The 22,216-nt window shown below is 52.8% G+C and overlaps 1 protein-coding gene and 1 long non-coding RNA gene across 8 annotated transcripts in view; both read right to left on the bottom strand.

Annotated features, from left to right (window-relative positions):
• Positions 1-22,216, bottom strand: part of GLT1D1 (glycosyltransferase 1 domain containing 1) — a 107,734-nt gene that overhangs the window by 22,960 nt on the left and 62,558 nt on the right. For 2 of the 7 annotated variants that reach the window (XM_072953629.1, XM_072953623.1), the window contains one exon: positions 14,206-16,087. The exons of 2 other annotated variants lie outside the window; for them this stretch is intronic. In XM_072953629.1, the coding sequence (XP_072809730.1) occupies positions 15,926-16,087 (162 nt within the window). In that variant the 3' untranslated portion in view covers positions 14,206-15,925. Of the gene's footprint in view, positions 1-1,956; positions 2,410-2,453; positions 2,943-14,205; positions 16,088-16,351; positions 20,616-22,216 lie in introns of those variants that run through there. 3 more of the 7 variants (XM_072953627.1, XM_072953626.1, XM_072953624.1) reach the window with 3 other exon arrangements.
• On the bottom strand, positions 4,536-7,602 carry LOC140691014 (uncharacterized). The gene is made up of 2 exons (XR_012066463.1): positions 5,697-7,602; positions 4,536-4,728 (listed from the first exon to the last, which is right to left on the bottom strand). It is a non-coding gene; the product is annotated as an uncharacterized lncRNA (long non-coding RNA).

Here is a 22,216-nt window from a genome sequence, read left to right as displayed (position 1 = left end):
CCCCACTGTAATAAACTGCACCCGCGAGTGTAACAGCTTCGCTGTGTCCTGAGAGTGCTTCCGGGGAATCGCGAGCTGGGGGGCGGTCTTGGGGAACCTCCAAACTGCCGTGAAGTCATGGCGTTCCAGCGAAAGGCCTGGCGTGGGGAAACACGGAGGCTTGAAAGTGCCGTCTCAAGTCAGTTCACGGAAAGGGGAAAAAAATCACTCTCAAACACATGGAAAGAGGTTCAGCTTGACTCCACAGTAGCACCAGCACAGATCAGGAGCAGCCTGAAGCGTCACGTGCTGACCTGGCAGCTTGGCGCGCATCCCAGAGCACAGCTGCGCGCCGTGTTGGGGCAGCCGCGGGGAGCGGACTCCCGCACGGAGGCGGGGGGATCGTAAACGGCTACAAGCTCCGTACGGACGCATTTGGCAACATTCCCCAGAGCCACAAGTGCGCACACCTCTGACCCACCTACTCTGCCCTGTGGCTGCGCCCCGCCTGCGTGTGCAGATGCGGGAATGCAGGAATCTTCACCGCCGCACCGTTTCTGTAACAGCGAAAGACTGAAAACAACCACAGGTCCATCACGAAGGGACTGGCTGGGTACATTAAATTAGACTGTCCAACAGAATTTATAACTGAACACTGTGCATCTAAAAAAAGGGGGGAAGAGAAAAATGTGCACTGATGCAGACAGATACAGTTCAGTGAAAAAAAGCAAGTTATAAAACGGTATGTATACTTTTGCATCATTAAAAATATTGAGAGGCCGTCTCAGAAGGTTACACGATGTAGGTACGATGCCATTTCCGTGATATGTTCAAAGAAAGCTGGGCTGATGGAGACGAGACCGTGGCTGCCAGAGGGAAGGGCCCGGGGGGGCGGGAGGCGCGACGCTAAGGGGAGGCACGAGGAGTGTTCTGTCCCCGGATCGTGGCGCAGGTCCCACGAGCCCACACACGGCTGGCGTTCACAGAACTCCACACGGAAAGGAGGCCGGCTTTCTTGTTTTGTTACCTTAAAAACATTAAATTAATTTTAAAAACTATCACTCTTGTACAAATGCTGCTCTGACTCTCCCCTTGCCAAGAGAGGGATGCGAGAGTGGCCTTTAAGGAGAGGAACTCCCCAGTCACAGGCACCACAGCTTCCCTTTTAATGGTTTCTGCCAAGCTGCCCTTCAGAGTGGCCACACCCGTGGGGGCTTCTTAAAGGCAACGGAGCCTCAGGGAGGTTTCCTGCCACGGAGTCGATGGAAAATCTCCACCGGGAACTGAAAATCTCTATATTAGGAATCCTACAGTGTCCCAGATCGATACGCCAAACCACTCTTTCCTTGTCTCTGGGGTAGATTCATGGCGCGGGAACAGGGTCGGAAGCAAAGCAGGAGACGGAAGTCGAGCCCAAGTTAAAGACTCGCCTGCCTGCAGGTCCCAGCAGGCAACTGAGAGCAGGATAATGCGCGCCAGGGTGGCAGGCGCCAGCACTCCCACGGGGGTGCCGGGCAGACCACCGCGCGCGCCGTCGGTGACCGGATTCTCACAGCAAACCTGTAAAGCCGGGTGCCTTCACTTCCCCGTTTGACAGATGAGGAAACCGACGCACAGAGAGGCTGCGCTGCGCACCTGACACGACAGCTGGAAAAAGGCGGATCTGGGGCTCAGGCCAGAGCAGTCTGGCTGCAGAATGCACGACCTTCAGTGAGCGAAGCCGGCCAGGAGCTAGAACCTGCCATTCCAGCGCGACCCGATTTCACTTCCACCCCCGCGGCTGACAGCGGGCGGCAGAACCAGGCAGCCAGGCAGCAGGCGAGCGTCTCTGTGACCCACTTAGATCCGGCACGAGCTCACCCAGGTTTACTCTCCATTTTGTGTATCTGTTATTGCATCAAAAATAAAAACACCCACACCAAATGTCAGTGACACAGAATGAAAATGGTTTATTTTTTATCAAGGATTATTATGATTAATTACATGATACGGTTTATGGACTGTAATTTATTACAATGATTACTTATTATAATTATTGTACAGGAGTCCGTGGTGTCGCTGACGTCGGCCACGCTCGGTGGTTAATCAAGGCTGCGCTCGCCCGCGTGCGTGCGGTCCGCCGTCTGGTCAGCTGTGGGCCGAGGGCGCGGGGGCGGCCGCGGCTCCTCCCTGCCCCGCAAGCCTCTCAGCCTCCGCCAGGCTCGCCGGGGCTTACTTATGCTGCAGTTCAGCAGGTTTCTAAGAAGATCGGAAGCATGCAACATTCCTGCGTCCAGACTCAGAACTCAGAAGACGCTGGTTCCGCTGCATCCTGTTTGCTAAAGGCAGTCGAGAGGCCAGGCCGCGCTTCCCACCCAGAGGCAGGAAAATCATTTCTTGATGAGCTAGTTTTCTGGTGAGACCCTCGGTCTAGGCTCCTCTCCTAAACCACTGCCGATTGTTTTAATGAAAGACAGAGAGGTGGAGAAAACCCACAATTAGATTTTCAGAGAGCTATTAAGTGAAACAGTTCATGGGCACCTGATAAATTCCAACTGCTCAGGCTCAATTTTCATCTTTGCTCCTGTTCCCAGGGAGTCAAGTAAGAAAGCTGAAATTAGGACCCCAGCACCACTGGGAGTGAGTTCTAGGGACTGCATTCCTTGCAAATGATGAAAAAAGGGAACAGGTTTAGCTAAAATGGAAGTTCGGTAACATATGAACCCAGTAGCCCTCCAAAGAGAGCTCTGCCTGCCTTGTGCCTGGAACGCGCAGATGCACAGTGACGTGACAGAGCCGGTGCTGGAACAACAGAAGTGTGAGCTATGCCGTCATCGCTCATACATTCTGCAAAGTCCTCCTACGGACCCGCTTCGTGCAGGATGTCACGAGGGTGCGTTGACACATTCAGCAGATGTTCACTGCGCAGACGGGCTGATGACTTTGCCACTCAGTTCTCAAAATGACACATTCACAGTGCGGACCTAGAATGAACGGATTTGCAGAAGCCAGGAACGTGGGTGGATCAGCCTGGACTCGGCTCCACGCCTCTCACCGCTGGCTCCTGACTTAGCTGCTGCGGTCAACAATCGGCGTGAACCTCGAGCCACACGGTGGGTGGGACAGAGGACACACACGAGAGCCCGCAGGGATGGGCAGACTGCGCACGGTGGAGACGTGGCGGGTTCGGCTCCAGACCTTGCAATAAACCAGCTATCGCAATCACGCAATTCGCGCGCGTTTTCCGGCCTCCCAGTGCACATAAAGGTTATGTTCACCCTATGATGTCGTCTATGAAGTGTGCAACGGCATTACGTCTAAAAAAATGTATTATTGTATTGGTAAAAAATGCTTCATTGCTAATGAAATAACGCCATTTGCAGCAACATGGATAGACCTAGAAATTATTATATTGAATGAAGTAAGTCAAAGACAAATATATGGTATCACTTATATGTGAAATCTAAAAAAAAAAGTACAAATTCTAGTTACAAACCAAAAACAGATTCACAAACTTAGAGAACAAACGATGGTTATCAAAAGGGAGGGGGTATAAATTAGGGGTTTCGGATTAACAGACACACGCTACTATATATAAAATACATAAACAACAAGGACCTACTGTACAGCACAGGGAACTGTATTCAATTTTCTATAATAACCTATAATGGAAAAGAATCTGAAAGGAAAAAATATATGTGTGTGTGTGTATAACTGAGTCACTTTGCCGTGCACCTGAAACTAACATTGTAAATCAACGACACTTCAATACAATTTTTTTTTAAGCTTTATTGCTAAAAAATGCTAACCATCACCTGACGACATAGGTTTGCCGCAAATCTTCAACTTGGGGAGAGCGCAGGAGAGCAAAGCACCGTTAAACGAGGTCAGCCGGCGCCGCCCTCTCCCCAGTGGTGATGTCCCGGCTGAAACCTCTCTCTGAGGAAGCCCAGCCTGGAGAGCCGCGGTGTGGATGATGGGCGGCCGGCCTGCGGCCCGTCCTCCTTGGTCACAATGACCTCGCAGCAGAGCTCGCTGCCTTCCACTCATTAACCCAAACACCTCCCAGCACCGAAAACCTGGGGCGGGGCACAGCGGGGGTGGTCGGCAGAATCCCCACCCCTGGCTCCCCACAGCCCAGACTGTGCCCCCACCCCGCCACAGAAGTCACTGGGGGCAGCCCGCCCTGGCCTCAAGGGCAGACGGGACTCTTAGGGGAAACGGGACCTACTTACTGTGGGCCTGGGGCATCTCTTGAAGGACAGTCCTTGTTCCTGGATCTTGCAAAGCTGATGAGGACAGGGATTTTTCTGGTGGGACAGGACAAGACTTACCTCCTACTGTGCAGAATCGGGATGCTTAATTAACTAATTAATTAACCCTTGGCCCCAGTCATATGTGCATCTAAATCTGAACTTGGCATCTCTGGATGGATGTGTAAAAGGCACTTCTGACTCATCCAGACCAGACAGACTTGGCGCTTCTTAGCCGCCTCCCTCCCTCCCTTCATCACGTGCAGAAGACAAAGTAAAACCAAACCAACAGCCACACGGACACAGCAGACTCTAATCTCTCACATCAGACAAGCTGAGAGGCAGGCAGCCGGGGCCTGACATGCCAACCCAGAGTCATCAGGGACCCAGGTTCCTTCTCCCTCAAGGTCACAAAGTGAGCTCTGGAGCTCCGACGGTCACACAGTCACTCCACATAGCAGGAAGGAGGAGGTGGGCGTGTAGCACAGGGAGCTGTATTCAATACCTTGTAATAACCCTTAATGAAAAAGGAGATGAAAATGGACATACGTAAGTCTCTGCACGACGGGGACGTTGTGCTGCGCACCAGAAAGGGACACATTGTAACTGACTGTACTTCCATAAAAATAAATGTTTCAAAAAAGGAGGAAGTGGGGAAAGGTAAAAGGTGCCACCAATACATCCACCTGTTAAGCCAGAGTCACAGAAAGCACCCCGATTCCTCACTTCCCTGCACCCTCCACATCTATTTTAACAGCGCATCCCATCAGCTCTACCCCCCAGATACATCCTAAATTTGTCCCCCTTGCTTCTGAGGGCTGAATTATCTTTTAGCCCCTGAGTCAACTTACAGCGTTGTGTTAGCTGCTGGTGTAGTGATTCAGTTACCCATGCATATACTCTTTTTCAGATCTTTACCGTCATGGGCTGTTACAAGATACTGAATATAGTTCCCTGGGCTACACAGCATGTCCTCTTGTCTGTCCCTCTTCCTTTGCCTCCTCCACCACATCCTGCTCAAACCACCATCACTGCTCACCTGCCTCCGGCATCTGTCTGCTCCCCTCTTGTCCACTTTCTGCACAGAAGCAAGATCTGACATGCCACTCCCCTCCTTAAAACTCTCATTTTGAGTTAAAAATTCATTGCCATCAGGGTCCTCCATGACCTGAACCCAGCACGAGATCCCAGCGCAGCTCCTGCCTGTCCGCGCTTTACTCGTCAGCCCCACCCGCCTCCTTTCCCTCCTGTTCCCCACACGCCCCGTCCCCTTCCACCAGGCTTTGGCGTCCCTGCTCCCCCTGTCCCGGCAGCTCCGTCTCTAGCCGTTGACCTGTGTCCTTCTCAGCATCCCCACCTCAGTGTGAGTGCCTCTGCATCAGGACCGCCTTCCCTGATCACCTGATCCCTACGAATCGCACCCCCTCATCCACGTCCCGGTCACTCTCAAGCCTGGTCTTATCTCTTTGCCACATTTGTCACTACCTGGAATTGTCTTTTAAGGCCTTGATTTGTTGACTGGCGTAGAGTCTGACTTCTGCCCGCTGGAGCACAGCCCCTGTGAGTGGAGGATGCTTACCGCTCTCAGTTCATGACCGTCTCCCCCGATATTTAAAACAATGTCCGACCCGTCATAAATGGTCAAAGGTTACTTGCTGAGTGGACAGATGATGGGTAAGTGAGTGGACCGACCCCATTCGAGGCAAGCCTGGATGAGATCAGAGTGGATCACAGTTGGAGGCATGGTGATGGTAACCAAGTGTCCACTGTGGAAGGACAAATCATGAAAAGGCATCCTTGCAAACCGATTCAGAGCAAAGTGGTAAATAAGGGATCTTGGGGGCACGCATCAAGAATTTTGCCCTGACCATGCAGTAGGGCACCTAGATAAAGTGTCAAGTTTCCGGCGACTGGCTTCTGTCCATCCCAGAAGAACAGAAGAAAGAGGAGTACTTCCCAGAATGATGAAGCGACACTGGACAACTTAATGAAAAGTTCTTGGTTCCCGCTGAGGCATTAAATAGTCGGCTTCCACGTGGAAGCCTCCATGGCTTGTGACAAGCCCTTGACAATTTTTTTTTCCATGGAAACGTTATGGGTGAAAAAGATTAACCGAAAAGGTTTTCCCCAACTGCAGCCTTGTTGTTTGAGCTTCACTGCTCACCCGTGAAGACTCTGCCAGCGGCAGGACAAGAAAGTCCGAAGATGGATGATTCTCTCGCATCCAGTTATAATGAGGTATTAATTCTGTGTTGTTGGGTTGACCTGAGTTACAAATTGCTCGTCTAGAAGGAGGGCTGTTTTCTTCCCCCCGTGTGGTTCACCACCGCTGCCCTTCTACCAGGAAGAATGAAGCCTCCTCTTCGGAGATTTTCAAATTCTAATGACTGAGGTTATGAGATAATGAGAGATCAGCTCTGGGAACGCAGGAATCATCCTGGGCCGGCCATTCAATTTCTAGGTTACTCTGGCCGCCTCGGAATTGGAGCTGGCACCCCAGATGCCTGCAAGGACTCCACCGAGCATGGCTGCTACCAAGATGTCACGGGGTAAGGTCTCACGGGGACTTGCCACAGCTGACAAGCGGACCGTCACACGGAGGCTGATTCCACCTGGTACGCTGGCCATCTTGGTCCTCTTCGCACCTGCCGTCTCTGACCGGAGTGCAACCCCAAACCTCCCCCTGGAACCCCGCGCTGGTTAAAGCCAGGTGCTGGTCTGGGTCGGACATAAACTCAGTTCCCAGGCCTCCGGCTCTGTGTTTGAAGTGAGCCCTAGTTCTGTGTCCAACTCCTGCTCTGCTCGCATTTTATTAACTGCTTCCAAGAAGACCAAAGCACAGCCTGAAGCCAGAAAGAAGCCCACGGAACACTTAAACAAGACACGGTCTTAGCTCCTGATGAAGGTTGTAAGCTTCCTTTTCGAAGAGACAGCGCCAGTGGGACCTCCAGGGAAAAGAGGGGAAGGCGCCCTCCACTTCTCCGCTCTATGTCGTGCCCTCCGCGACTTTGTTCCCGAGTAACATCACTGCATCTCCTCGTTGTAGCCGGGCCTCGTGGGAACGCGAGAAAACTGTCACTGAAGGACGGAGATGTCGCGGCTTAGTGATTATTCCTCCTGCTTCATTTCCTTAATTGTTTTTTAAAAATATCATTTTTAACCCACAAAAAAAATGATCTATGTTCACTTTGGGAAACTTGAAAGCCACAGGGGAAAAAAACACATAAGAAAATGAATGTCAGGCGTAACCATCCCCCAAATACATGTGTGCGCACCGTGACAGGTTCTCATTCACACACGTGTGCATGTTTTAGGAAAACTGAGATCGTAGTCCACATACTATGGTGACTGTGTTTCCTTGTCAAGCCTGCCATTTACACTGTAATTTCTAAAGGCCGCCCACTGTTCCATGTTAAACCTACACAACTACTTAATGAACGACTCGGTGACTTCTGAATATTGACGTTGTTTGAAATCTTTGGCCGTTAAAATTAACGCTATGATAAGCTTTTAATCATCTTCGATTATGTCCTTTGGATAAATTTCTGAAAGTGAAATGGCTCACTCAAAGGTGCTGTTTGTGTGTTTGGCTTTATATATATATATATTTAAATATATAATACAGATTTTATAAATAAAATATATATTTTATATATCACCGTAGATAATTTTTTAAATTTTTAACTGCAGATAATTTTTATCATAATTAATAAAATACATAAGTAATTATTTACATCTGTATATTTGATTATACATAAATAATTCCAGACACAATTTTTCTCTCCAATTACAGATAATTTAAAATTATAGTTAGTAAAATCAGTAAGCTAATTCTATTTTAAACTATAATTTTCACTTTCATTTTTTGTTAGACATTAATGAATACATATTTATACTTTCATAGTTATAAATTTATAAAATACTTAACTTACAAGGCAAAATAAATTCATGACATATATATTTGTAGATGGATTTAAATATACATATATTAATAGATACAGTGCTAGATGCATGAATGAAGCAGCACAGTGCTGTTTCGGGGAGACGCCTCTGTGCTCTGTGCGGCATTATATATGTACGTATGTGTATGTATGTGTATAAAGCTAAACAGTTCTAAAGAAAATGGGCACTAATTACATTGCCAGGAGTAGACATGAGAGTCTGCTGGTTTTAAAGTGCTCGCATCTTCCACAGGTGCTTCTCTGATGCCCCTCCTCCTTCCGCGGGACCTGTCCTCCGTGTGCATGGGGAGAAAAAGAGGCCGCTGGTATCTCTTCGTCTCCTTATAAGGACACCGGTGCTACGGAGCAGGGCCCACGCTGACGATTTTATTTCTTCTCAATTATCTCCCTAAAGGTCTCATCTTTAAAACAGCCACATTCGGAGTTAAGGCTTCAACACATGAATCTGGGGGCAGATACGTTTCGGTTCGTAACAGTACAGAGACGCAGAGAAAGCCGTGAGATGAGGCCGGAGGCTGGCGTGAGTGGCTAACCAGCCGAGGAGGGTCGGGAGTCACCACAGGCTGGACTCAAGCTTAGAGCGTTGAAACGTGGGCTCCTGGTACCAAGGCTGTTGCCCCAGAATCACACCCCTGCTCCTCCCAGAAGGGAAAGGGAGCTGTGACTTCCAGGAGACCTGAGCCTCATTATGCGCTCGTTGTAATAAATTAGCATGCTCACGACACACCCACCAGCGCCAGGGCAGTTGCCGGTCGCCATGACAACCACCAGAAAGGCTCCTCCAAGGACTGATAAGCAGAGGTGCGTCAGTCCCGGGTCCAGCCCTCCACGCCTGTTCCCGGTACCTCGTGAATATTCCTCCTGCTCCTCCCAGTTCCCTCCCTCTCACCTCGACCCTCCTGTATGTACAGTGTCCCCACCTGAGTCAGGTTAAGCTGACTTGCAAACTGGGTTCCCACCTCCCCATTCTTTGGCCGCTGAATGAACCCTGTGCTGCGTGGCTCTCAGTACCGGTGTCACTCCTGGCTGCGCGACTCTGATCAGAGAAAGAACCTCGCCGGCCGAGACGGGGGTCTCAGCCCGGACTGGGACCCCAGCGCGGGTCCGTCGGCCACTTCAGTGTCACTGATTTCCAAACTGATGATTAAAGCGCAGACATTGCGCCTCGGGCCCTTCAGGACTGGGCCCTGACACACTGTCTAGACGCTGTGTTCTGACCGCGGAGTCTTTCTCTCTCTCTCTGGAAAGCTCCTGCTTTGCAATTCAGAGCTTTGGTTTTCCAGACGGTTGTTTTCTCTCTCACGAAATTCAAAAGGCTCCTTAGGAATCAGAACACAGGACTGACTCTCTCTTATCTGAACTCGGTCTGGCGACGTCCATCTCCACCCTCCGACTGCAATCGTCTCAGAAAGGCCCGGTTTTCAGAGGAACTGCAGGAGTGCGCATCTGGGAGACGGGAGGGCAGGGGGCAGGGCGCAGCCGGGAAAAGAGTGACACGGTGATTAGCCCCGCCACGGAGGAAGACTCGACTCCCAGTGGACCTTGCGCTTCAACATACGCGCCTTGAAATACAGAAGCTGCAAAGTGGCCCTCCCACAGGGGCCAGGACGGTCCCCAGGCTGACCATAAAAGGCCCGAAAGTGGGCGATGGGTCCCAGCCCCTCCCCCAGAGTAGCTGGAATAATCCCCACACGTGTTGGCATTTGAAGTTGCTGAGCCCATAGAACTAGCCCCGGCCTCGCGGCCGCGCCCCCGTCTGGGTGAGATGGCCCGCCCTCCGCCCGGAGTGCGCGTCCCTGAATAAAGCTGCCTCGACTCAACTACGACTCGCTCTCGAATTCTCTTCTGTGCGAAGCTAAGGACCCTCACTTGGCGGGGTGCGTCCCAGGGACTCATCCTCTTGCTTCTCATTTTTCCTGTATCCTCTGTATGTGCATGTGCAAATATATATATATACATATAAATAAAATTAATATATCGATAAATTATTCTGCTACCCCCCAAAATTTTCTATTTTTTTTGGCAGTATTATAGCTTATGAGGTTATCCAAAGAACATTTGTTTCCAGGCTGCTAAAAAAAAAAAAATTCCAGAAACAAGAAAGCCTTACTGTACTTAAAACCAACTGATCAAAATTCCACCTGGGTAATACTCATCAACAAAGAACAATTCTCCTGACTCAGCAATTCACTCAAAATAAATGTGCTGGTGTTCAACCTCAGACGAGCAAAAAACCCGTCTCCTCTTTTCCCGCTGGTTGGGTGACTGGGGCACTGCAAATCTGACAGGAGACGGACGAGCAGGAGAAGGTTTATGCCAGGTCCGCATGGAACCTCGCAGGCATGAAAGGAAAACCTGACAGACGTGGGCAGACCTGGAGCTCACCTGCCCTTTTAACAAAGGGCAAGACATCCGCGGAGAAGAGAGAAGACAGAGGAAGGGGGCTTTGAGATTCCAGGGGTGATAAGCCGTGGGAAGGTAAACATGCAAAGCAACCAACAGAAGGTAAGCTTCCTTTAGGAAAGCTTGTTCACGCAGGCCCACCTTGGCACTGACCTCCGCTCAAAATGACCCTTATGCCAAAGGGGCATATTTGGGGCTCACGTGTTCTGACCCCTTTCCCAGAGTTCCCTCTGACTTGGGTTGGACATTGTGCAGGTGCAGCTAAACTCCTTGGCGTGTAGCTGACGACTCCCTGGGTGGGAGATGGGGACAGTCACACGCGGGGCCGGGGAGGGAGAGAGAAGATGTTCCAAGCAGCCCAGCGGAGCATCCGTCCTGGCTCCGTCCCCTCCCAGCCCCCTGGCTCCGGACCCGTTTCAGAGCCTCAGAGTTGTAGAATCACGGGGCTGTGGCGAGGAGTCGTGGAGACCCTGCAGATAACACACTGGCAAGTAAGAAGCAAATCCTCACTCAGTACAGAGAGGTTTTTATCAGAAAGGATTTTTGAGGCCCGACAGAGAGGACCGTCCGACAATAGGATCTGTGAGCGTCCCATGCGTTTAGGTAAAGTGGGTTCTTGTTTCACAGCGAGGAGTAAGGAAGGCTAGAAAGAGCCGGCTGTGGGGAAGCGGGGTGAGTGGGAGCGACGGGGCCGCGTGGCCGGCGGGCGGATGCGGTGTCCCGAGGCCAGCCTGTTGGGGGTGGGGGGCTGTCACGGACGAGCTGTCCACTGGCTCGGGCTGAGGCCGGACCAGAGCCTGGGGAAGCCAAGGTACCCACAGGGGCGTCCATGAGTTCACCCAAGTCACGTGAGGAAGGGTGGTCCTTTGCAGTGGACAAACGCAGCGCAGGGGACGGGGTGACAACCCTTGGACGTCATAAACGCAGCTGCTTTTTCAGCGTGCCATCTGGTCTGTGTGCCCGCTGGGCCTCCAAGGGCACTGAAGCAGCAGGAGAGAGGGGACGGAGTCCCGAGACGGAAGCAGCCCTGTAAACTCGGTGAGCTGGGGTTTCTCCCCAGCCATTTCTAAAATGGAGAAATTTGCACCAAATACATTGGAGAGCTAGTCTCCCAGGACTGCTTGGCTCCTCGGCTCGCCAGCTTCTTGTAAACATCTGGTTGTTAACCTTTCTGATTTGGGGAAATATGTCGCGTATTTTTATACTAGATGCCAAAGAAGGAAATCCACTTTAAATGAAGCGTGACTCTCCTAACAGCAGAGGCTTTCGGCAGCGCATAGAGCAATTTCCACGGCTCCTACTGAGACGGCATCGCGGTGCTCTTTTTTTCCCCCACCCCGAAGGAGAAAGCTTTTGTAATTCAGCAGAATTGTGCAATTTGTGGGGGGAAGACATTTCTCTCGGCCTGGATTTTTAAGGACTTGTTTATGAGTTTGAAGGAAGAAGGAAGTTGTAAAATATTCCTTTAAAATAGATTGTGGCCACAGATAAAGATGAAGTCGGTATTTTTTTAATTGACACCCTCCCCCTCACCACACACATACCTTTTTTTTTTTCGTGTGTTCATTTTTAGTACAAGTCCCTTTAGAATCTAATAAGATTCTCTTGGAAATTACCTGTCACGCTTCGGAGGTGGTTTTCATTCTGACTGTTGGGGTGCAACTGCCCTGCGGATCCTGTTCTTAACTGACTTTTGTTCCGGACCCCATCCTGAGGGTCCACCCCACTCTTTCTCTGAATGCTTTGCAGCGGGCATCCACCCAGGTCCACGCTAACGGTCAAGCCCACTGGGGAGGGAGCCCCCCGGGACGGGGAGCGTCCCCTGCTGTAGCCTCGGCCAGAGCGCAGCGCCTGCCTCCACGACCGCAGGAGACGCTGGCTGAACGGAGGGACGGACGCCCGACTTGTGGGGAGTCCTTGCAGGTAACTGGGACCATGCAAGGTCTTTGTTCTAAATACTATTTTTAATTTTTTTTTTTGGTGGGGGAGGGAATTAGGTCTATTTATTTATTTTTAGAGGAGGTGCTGGGGATGGAGCCCAGGACCTCGTGTGTGCCAGGCACGTGCTCTGCCGTGTGAGCGACAGCCTCCCCTTCAGCACTGTCTTTAGGACCTAAACACTGTGCAGGTTAGAACTTCGCGGCATCTGGTTTTTAACATAAATCCGTGCCGTGTGGCAGTCAGGCTCTGGCTCATGGACCCCTTCTTCAGAAACAATTTCTACTTCCCAAGACCTCCCAGCAGGAGCAGAGCCCGGCCCACACGCACTCGGGCGACCAGGGAGACTCTCGGGGCACCGGGATCACGCACGGAGTCAGCACACCCCGTTTGACTGTGCCCTCGGGGGCAGTGTCTCACCTGGCACGGACACTCTCGGGGCTTCGGGCGGAGCCCCGCGGACGCTTTGACTCTTGAGCTTTTAATTTAGGAGCCGCAGGGCTGGAGGTTCTGATTGATAAGGGGGCGCTGGCTGGGGGCTTGTATACGGATGAGACCTTGGGGAGAAAACGTGGTCTGTGTAGGGATGGCCTTCAAAGCTAAACGAAAACCTTGCGGAAAGCACTTCTCTTGGCATCAGAAGGTATTCGGTAATTAGCAAGCAGTACGGCTGTAACCACTACAGAATTAGAAACCAGTTTATCCCAATGGCTGCCGCACTGCCAGCTCTTCCCCGCAGGCGTCCTTCCCCTCTCTTTTGGTAGGAGACCCCGGTTTTTAATGGGGCGCGTGGCCGCTGGGAGAAAAGCCTGCATTCCTAAGCAACTGGGTGAAGGCACAGTATGTAACCAGAAACAGGAATTGTTCTGAAACGAGGAGACAAGTCTTCCTCCCGCCTCCCACCTGGCTGCAGCCCGGAATCCAGGCGTGATGGCGGAGCCAGGGGAGCGACCTCACACCACGAGGTAGAGACGGCCAAATACTGAGGATGCAGGGGTCCTAGTCCCCCCCACCCGTCCCCCATCCCTGGAGAACATCATACGTGCCTTGTTAAATCTCTTTACACGATGGGAAAAGAACTGTGTTTCTCTTCTGCTTCAGCCACTGCCACTTTGGAATCTCCGTCAGTCGTAACCAAATTTGATCCTGATCGACACCCTCCCACTCACCAAGTCCAGTGTTAAGTTGGCCCCTCGTGACGACTGCTGTCCTCTTGAACTTTCTTGCGGAGTGTGGGAAGGGCGTGAGGACTGCCGTTATTCTGGCAGACGCCATCAGCGCCGCCTGTCACAGCGACCGGCAGCCCAGTGTGCGCCATGCCTCTCTGCTCCATCCCCCTGTGCCCCCTTAAACGCACTTCCCCTCCGTATCTGAAGGTTCCAGTGTCTCAGTTCTATCTGGAAACCGACTCTTCCAGTGACCCAAACCTGTGCATCAGCAAATTGGAAACTCCACGCAAAATGTTTCAGCATAAAGTTAACCGAGTATGAAACTGAGGGCGGCCAGAACATTTATAGAAAAGCATTTTTTTTAACCTACTTTGGTATTAAAAACAGCAATTGCATTTAAACCCCTCTTAATGCGATGCTCCAGTGTCAGTATCTCCTTTCAAGGTGCAGGGACGGGAGGGAGGGGCGGGGCCTGCTCCTTGCAGAACCAGGCTCACAACAGGAACAAACACACAGAAGCTATTTTTTTGTGCAGAGGGTGGTGGCACTTTATTCATTTAAAAACAGGCCATTCCCCAAAGGGCCAGAGGCCGGTGTGGTGCTTCTCTGACGACGTGAATGAATGGCGGTGAAGTGCAGTGGGGCCCAGCACGCACACCGGCCTTCACCGGGGCGAGCGGCGCTCCCCGGCGGCCAGCGTTCCCTGCACGGCAGCACCCCTGGCTGGTACCCAGGGCAAAGTGGGGCCTTTTCTCAGGTTGATTTCGCTGACTCCAGACTCAGACGAAGCCGCCTGCCCGGGGCTTGGCCCCTGTTTCTCCCTCCCCCTCCTCCCTGGCCACAGGGGACCCCGGACCCTCGTGACTCTCAGATACCACAAAGGAGGCGGGGTGGGCTGAAGGGGGCCGCTCGCAGGGCTGTGGATCTGGGGCGCGAGGAGCGCCTGCGGGTTCCGGGTGCCTGCCTTTGGGAAGGGACCCTGTTCTGAGACTGAGGCGCAGAACGGAACGGGAAAGGACATGGTTCGCAATCTGTAAATGTGCTATTCTCATCCTCAAGTCGCTGGAGTTTAAGTCGTTCAAACTGAGTCTTATCCCTTTAAAAACAGGATGTAGGTTTGGCTGTTTATGAAAAAATGATGATTAGGGGGAAAAATGTCCAAGGCACCCTCGAGGCAAGGATGACGTGGGTTTTCCTCCTCCCTCCAGGGTCTGGCGGCATTGGAACAAACCCCAACGAGACGCCTCCTGCGATGGGCTCTGAGCCGGCTTCAGCCCTCCTTCCGGACGCCCACGGCTTCCCACCTCGCACGAGAAATGGAGCACCTCACACCCAGCTGTTGCCACGGGATGTTCGCCGGACAGCAGGGATTTTAGGATCCAACAGAGGCAAACACCGCCACCAAAGGCAAACGAGCACGGGGTGTGGGGCCGTGGCGCCGGCACGGTCAGGACCTCCTCCCAGTGATGGGTTCGCTTGGCTAAACTCGCCTCATGTTGGACAGGGTCGTGGGGATCCGGTGCCAGTTCTGGGATGGTCTGGAAGCTGGTGACCAGACCGACACTCAGCCCTGGGTGCTGAACCCCAAAACCCAGGCTATGTGGCCCCTGTTCCAACCGGTTTTTGACTCAAATTCGGCCAGGAGGTGGGGGGAGCCTGTGGGGGGTTGGGTTGGGGGTGGGGTCTGCCTGTTTATCTAGAGGGGGTCAAAAGCAAACTTGCAGAGCCCGGAGGCCCATCTGCAAGTCTGTCGGGGCCCCGCTTTTGCTGCAGAGTCTGCACCACGGCAGAAACGCCACCAGGACCCCTCAGCCGACGTGTCTGATTTTTGCTTTTGCTCTTTGAACAATGATGGGTTACAGGTCATCCGAAGATGGGAGAGGTGCCTGCGCTATGACGGCTTACCAGCAGGCCCCTGCTGTCCTCAGGAAGTCCTAAAGCAGCCCGTCCAGCTCTCTCCCTAGATCCGCTCAAAACCAGCTCCCCCGCCACAGGGAGCCATTGAGCTTCTGTGCATCCATGAGGACCGATCTGAAAACACAACTGGGACGTTCTCTGGGGGCACAGCGAGGTCTGGGCTGCACTGTCTTAACAGCCGACTAATCTCTGATTCCAATGAACTGGGCTTGGTTTGGACCAGACGGCCGGGTCCCGCCGGCCCAGGGCCCCGGCTCTGGGTATCTGCCCAGGGCTGTGCCTCGGACTGACGCCGACCGGCACCGCCGACACCCGGCAGGCGCCCTCAGTCCTCAGGGCTTCCCTCCAGCGTCCTGACGAGGTGCCCGTAGGTGTCTCTCTCTGCCTGCCACGAATGGTACATCCTCACGTAGTCCCTTCCGTTGGCCACAACTTCCTTTTCTAACGCAGGATCGCTAACCAGCCTCTTTGCCAGCTGAACAAACTCCTGCGAAGAAGGAGATGGAGGAGAGATGGAGGTGAGCAAAGGGGCGAAGGGGGATGGCAAGCACAGCCGGAAGCCCGTGCCCTTCCTTGGTCCACCTCCCTGATTCAGGAGAAAATGGCCTTTGGGAGAGATGGGAGTTAATGCGAACCCTGGGACTGAGTAAACAATTATGCATGTGCCGGGGTGAACGTGTGAGCAAAACACGAGAGTCAGCGATCACGCCCCCTCCCGCCCTCTGCCCTGGACGGCCAAACCCGCGGCTCCTCACAGGGACTAAGAGCCCTTCTGGTGACCCTGAGATGCACAATTTCTCCCCGTTTCCAAGTATCAGCTGAGACAGACACAAGTGTCTGACTGCAGGATCTGAGCCCCCATCCTCGAGACAACACAACCCCCGTGGCCCTGGGCAAGCTGGTTGACCTCTCCAAGCCCCACACTGCTCGTCTCCAAAGGGGCAGTGGGCGCCGAGGGGTGAGCCCAGCGCTGCCCCTGACTCCACGGGCGAGGGAGGGGAGGGGATCGCCTGTCTGGCCTTGACTTTCTAGACTTTTCTTCTGTCTGCCTTGCTCAATATTGATTGATGAGAATTATTTTCATTGTTAGAGGGTGTTCAGAGGGAGGAGGGGAACGTGCACTATTTACCATGCTTGCATGTAAGTCAAAGCAGGGTTCACCAGCCGGGACGCCCGCATTTAAATTCACATCCCACCCCTCGCGGGAGTGATGCTGGGTCCGTTTCGTAACCTCCCTGAGCCTCCGTTTCCTCATCTTCAAATTAGGGACAATAACAGGACCTGCTTCGTGGAGTGCTGAGCGGATGCACCGAGCTAACACAGAGACGTCAGGGCACGGCCCAGCACGGGCCTAGTTCTCGCCACCACCCTGCTTCCACACCCCGTGCACATTCCACAGCAGCGGTGCCCGGGACTAACACACGGTGTTTTGCTGTTTAAAAGGAACGTCCGTGTAGCCTCAAAGTTATTGTTAGTTAAAAGTTGGGTGATTTTTACAGCTAGCAACATAAACAGCAATGTTTATGACAAAGTGGAATTATATTTTTATGTATTACGTATACACTACAGCAAACTGGTGTTCCATTTATAATAAAAACATATTTATTCCCACCTCACAGGAGAGCCACCTTCTTATTAAAATTATCCGAGAGACGCGGAGCTGTGGCACGTTATTTTCGGACGCTGGCCGTATCTTTGATTTATCTGACGCGGACTTCGGCTACAACCCAACCCCCCGGCTTAGGTCCCTGCAGAATGCACGACCGACCGTCTTAGAACAGAATCCTGGATGACAGGGTTTCTAGGAACAGAGTGTGACAAAATGTACTTCTTGCTTCTCTGCCTACATGGAAGACGGAGCAAAAACCACAGACTTAGATAAAGCAAGCGACATCTGCGTGAGGTGTAAGGCGCATCGTGGCTGTCGGCATACAGCCCTGGGGTGAGGGACTGAAAGAAAATAAAGAAAACAGAAAGGACAGCCTCACCCTTGAATTGTCAGGGCCCCTCCCCTAGGCTCCTGGGCTCACACAGCGCCTGCACGACAGCCACGGCAGCTCTGAGCACACGCCGGGGACAGGGAGGGAAGCGTGCTGACACAGACCGCCGTGTGTGCACAGACGGCACCGCAGCCCCTCCCCGCTCCCAGGCCTGTCTCCTTGCCGCAGGACTTGCCCACCCCTCCCATGAAGGGGGAAGGGGGTCTACTTCCCCAGCTCCTGAGTCGGGGCTGGTCCTGGAACCTGCTTTGACCCGCAGAAGAGGTTAGAAGTGATGCAGCTGGGCCTCCAAGCAAAGCTTCCGAAGGTCTCCCGCTCTGCAGCCTCTCGGAGCCCTGAGGCCACCACCTAAAGGGGCCCGAGTTCCCGGAGGCTGGAAGTCCACGGTCAAGGTGCCGGCAGATTCCGTGTCTGGTGAGGACCCGCTTCCTGGCGTCACGGAAGGTCGTCTTTTCACGATAATCTCACAGGGCGGAAGGAACAGGGGAGCTTTGTGGGGTCCCTTTTATTCAGGCTTCAGTCCCACTCGTGAGGGCCCCACCTCCAGGGCGAACAGACTTCGGGGCCCACCGCCTAACACCATCACACCAGAGGCTTGAGCTGCGACGTGGGAATTTGCGGGGTGGGTGGAGGCACTCTCAGTCCACGCCGCCTGCGTGTCTTCCAGCAGGTGGTTCTGGGGGGTCAGACCATGGGAAGCACTGGTCTAAGACGGACCACCGTGCCTACCTGATTATTTGGCCACAGAAAAACTGCATCTCACTGAAAACTGTAAGTTGTGAGAATCTTGCTCCGAGGTCCATCTGCAGAAGTGACAGACACGTGTCTGTCCTATTCATCTCGCACACAACCCCATTCAGGGTCAAGTTTCAAGTCCTATCCAGATGCCACGGTTCACAACGCTGCGTATGGAAACACGGCCACATGGCATCCCACAGGCCGGTGTGCATGGCGGCGACGTCGTGGGGACCCCGCAGAAGAACGTACAGTCTCGGCACGACTCAGCCGGAGCGTTTGACCCATCTTTTAAATTTGCAGCGGCAATAATAACCAATTGGTGTGGGGGAGGCTGCCGCGTGTTCACAAGACAACGTGATGGCGAAAGACGGGCTCACTCGAAAACAAACAGCAGAAACAGTGAGCAGGCCCACGCGCAGCTGTTGGGGCAGGAGAAGCCAACCTGGGTGGGTTTAGAAGCAACCGCTCAGGAGACAATCCCCGTCCACACCGACGGCTCCAAGCAGAGCCAGAGAAGGTGGGCGGGGCTCGCCCCTGACCGTGGCCATGGCTGTGGCCGAGAACAGCGGTAGCTGGAAGTCTGGTCTGTCTGCTTCCCAGTGGTCCGGTCCAGGACTGGTCACTGCACAATCTAGCAGTGGGTCCTGTTCGCACACTCCGTGAGCTCCGGCCCTTTTGTAGGACAATTCCTGAGCTCGTGTCTGGCTCGTGTCTCATCCCCAGAGCCAGCGAGACCCAGGGGTGATGGGGTGGAGCCCTGGACGCTCTGGCGTGTGTTCTAGACCACAGTTCTCGGGGGGCACATGCGAGGGAGCAGGAAAAGGGCGGTGAATGAGCACGGACCACTTGGTGACAAAGTGAACTCCCTCTCAACTCCCTCCCGCCCCTGTCTGAGTCAAGGAGACAGCCTCCATGAGGGGTCCCCTGTCCTTTAACTTCTCAACATGACACCTGGGTCTCTGGCCAAGAGCCTCCCGTGGGGGCCAGAATCTGCCGAATTTAATAATAACCACAGCCCACACTTATCAAGAGCTTGCCACCAGGTAACAGATCGTGTTTCAAATAATGTGGTTTATGTACACTTCTACTAACATAGGCCCTCCTGAGGCAGCGCCCCATAGACGACACATCAGAATTTTGGAATCAGACAGACGAACAGTCTCGCTCAGCAGGGCAGACAAAGCCACAGAGCGCCACATCCAGCTGAGAGACGAGTTTGCTGCCAGCTGAGTTTTGGCACCCAACTTACTAAAAATAAAACTGCTTTTCAAGAGCTTTTCTTGGATTTCAGAATTGCAAGAAAGGGACTAGGACTCTTGCGATCACTATGACTCCTTTCACAGAGAGACACAAACGGGGGCACAGAGAGGTCCAGGAACCTGCCCGACGTCACACAGGAGAAAGTGGCAGAAATGGGAATTAAACTCAGGCAGCCCCAGAGCCCAGGTCCTTCTCCTCCGGGCTCAACAGCTTCCCAGGGCGATGGAGCAAAACCCACAAAGCCACCGCACGGATCGGTGAGCTCTGGGGACGGTTGGTTAAGCTGGAAGCGAGGCTGGTGAATGTTCGCTTGTGTTTCTCACTCTCTTGCTTCCCAGATTCCTATCAGGGCACCATTTCAAACAGACAAGCTGGCAGAAAACCGCTCTTGCTACTACAGCGTGCTTCAGAGGCAGGGGAGAGGAAGGCATCAGGGAGGAGAGGGAGGAGAGTGAGGGGAAGCTCTAGGAGAAGAGGGCGGCCCAGGAGATGAGCACGGAACAGGGATGCCAGCGGCAGGACGTCAGAGGGAAAGAGAAAAACCCGAAAATGAGTCTGCAATTAAGTCCCTCTGGTCGTGCTCTGGGAGGAGGCGTGAACGCGACGCTCACAGGCAGCATCACCCAAGGAAAGCCGACTTCAGCGAGGCCGTGGGAAGAAGGGTGTAGAGAGGGACACCACTGGGCAGAGCTCAGGGGCGAAGGCCACTCCAGCTGCTGCAAAGGCTCCCAATCGGAATTCTCCTGCCGAGGCCACCGCGGCTGCCACATCCCCCAAAACCCACAGTCGGCTCCCACACGCCACCTGCATGAGTTTTTGTGAGCTGGACCTCGGCTGGTGGCCACTGTCCTTGTGCATGTGAATGTCCTCATGCCCGCCCGATGCCTGGTGGACACAACTCTTTCTCCTGCAGACCACAGCCACCAAGCATGCCTTCTGGTCACGTTAACTCCACGTCCTGCATTTCTTGAACCAGCAAGCTCCGGGAATGGCAGGAATCAAACAGGACATGAGTTCCTGAGGGACAAACAACTCAGTCATCATGATGAAGACACTCTGTCTCTTGTGCGTAAATGCTGGAGGGAGGGACAGGTTGGACCGTCTCTACACTTACGAGACCAGGAACAAGGATGGCTTTCCCAGGTGTGTTTAGGCTAAGACCTGCGACAGCTGATACAAAAGAGCTGATGGCGTGTGTTATGAGACCAAGAGGCTGTTAATTCCCAGTACGGGAGGGATAAATCAGTCCTGTACTTTCCATGTACGTGTCTGAAAAGGAGTTCTCAAAAAACATGAGGCTGTCTGCAAACTGTAAATTATGGGTATCTTTGAACTGCATGTTATGTGGTCCATTTTTCTGGCCCACCCAAGTCATCCCTCTCCACGTGTGTCCCCTGCCATCTGTGTCATCCTGACCCAGGGGCCAGGCCAGATTCCACGAGGATCATGTGTCTCTGCACTGAGCCCGATTCCAGGGCTTAAACCCAGGAGCTCTGCGTGTTCTCCAGCCCCCAAGGGGCCGCCGCCGACTCCACCCCACAGTCAGCACCATGAAGACAGTTAACTCCGTGGACTTGTAACTTTCCTCTGAGGAAAAAGGACGGGGCGCCACCCCACATGCTTTCTGATGAGCTTCAATATCTCCATCTTGCAGAGGAAGAAACATGTCCAGGATCACACAGATTCCAAGGGGCAAACTCAGGATCCAAGCACAGCTCTGCCTGATCAAAAGTTTGGACGCTGATCTTTCTCCAAAACGCTTGCTTCTTCCAAACACTAAATTGCTGATTGACTATCAAAGTTGTAAAACAAAACAGTCTTAATCAAAGTGTAAGTCCATGGTGAAAGCAAAGAGCATCGGTCGGAACGTAACACTCACTCGATAAACATGAGCTGTCATCATCATCATTCCCAAAGTTACCATTATTTTAATAGTTGCCTGAAAAACAAACAGAACCTCCCAGCCAAATTAGTTTGGGCCACACTTAAAAAGTCTGTCCTTGAGAGAGAATATAGATTCGCGGGGTTTCTATTAAATGTCAAGTGGATTTTAATTTTGAAGCTATAAAACGTAGTCATGAAATAGCTCCGGTTTTTTCTTCTTAAAAACAAAAAGAACGGGATTGTTGCGGTAACAACAACAGCAAAAAGTCAATGTTTAGCAGGTTTGGAAAGTTCACATAAATTACGGTTTCCTGGGGGTGAGGTGTCTGAAAATAGAGGTTATTTTGTTCCAACCACAGCTGAAGGTTTTTAATCATCGTTTTGTTAAAAATCCAAAATACACGTTTTTGCCTGCGGTTCAGAAGGCTTTCCTGATAAGCTCCCCAAAGCAAACTTCCCTCCCTTCCAAATTCCCTATTATCTTTATGCAAATAGTTGTCAGGCCAGGTTCTTGCCTCCCCCTTCATCTGTCAACCGACGCTCAGTGCCAGGCGCTGTCCGAGGTGCTGGGGCCGCGGGGTGAGGAACACAGAATCCTGCCGGTGAGGCACCCGTCCCGGTCTAGAGGGGACGGCACCGCTCCACTCGTGTGGACGTTGTCAGGGGGTGGGGGCGGGGCTGGGGAAATAAGGGTGGCCACAAAGGACCCAACCAACACCTGAGCACCTGAGCGA

Source organism: Vicugna pacos, chromosome 32, assembly GCF_048564905.1.
Source record: "Vicugna pacos chromosome 32, VicPac4, whole genome shotgun sequence".
Lineage (NCBI taxonomy): Eukaryota > Metazoa > Chordata > Mammalia > Artiodactyla > Camelidae > Vicugna > Vicugna pacos.
The sequence above is the reverse complement of the archived record's forward strand: the minus strand, read 5'-3'. Positions and strand labels throughout refer to the sequence as shown.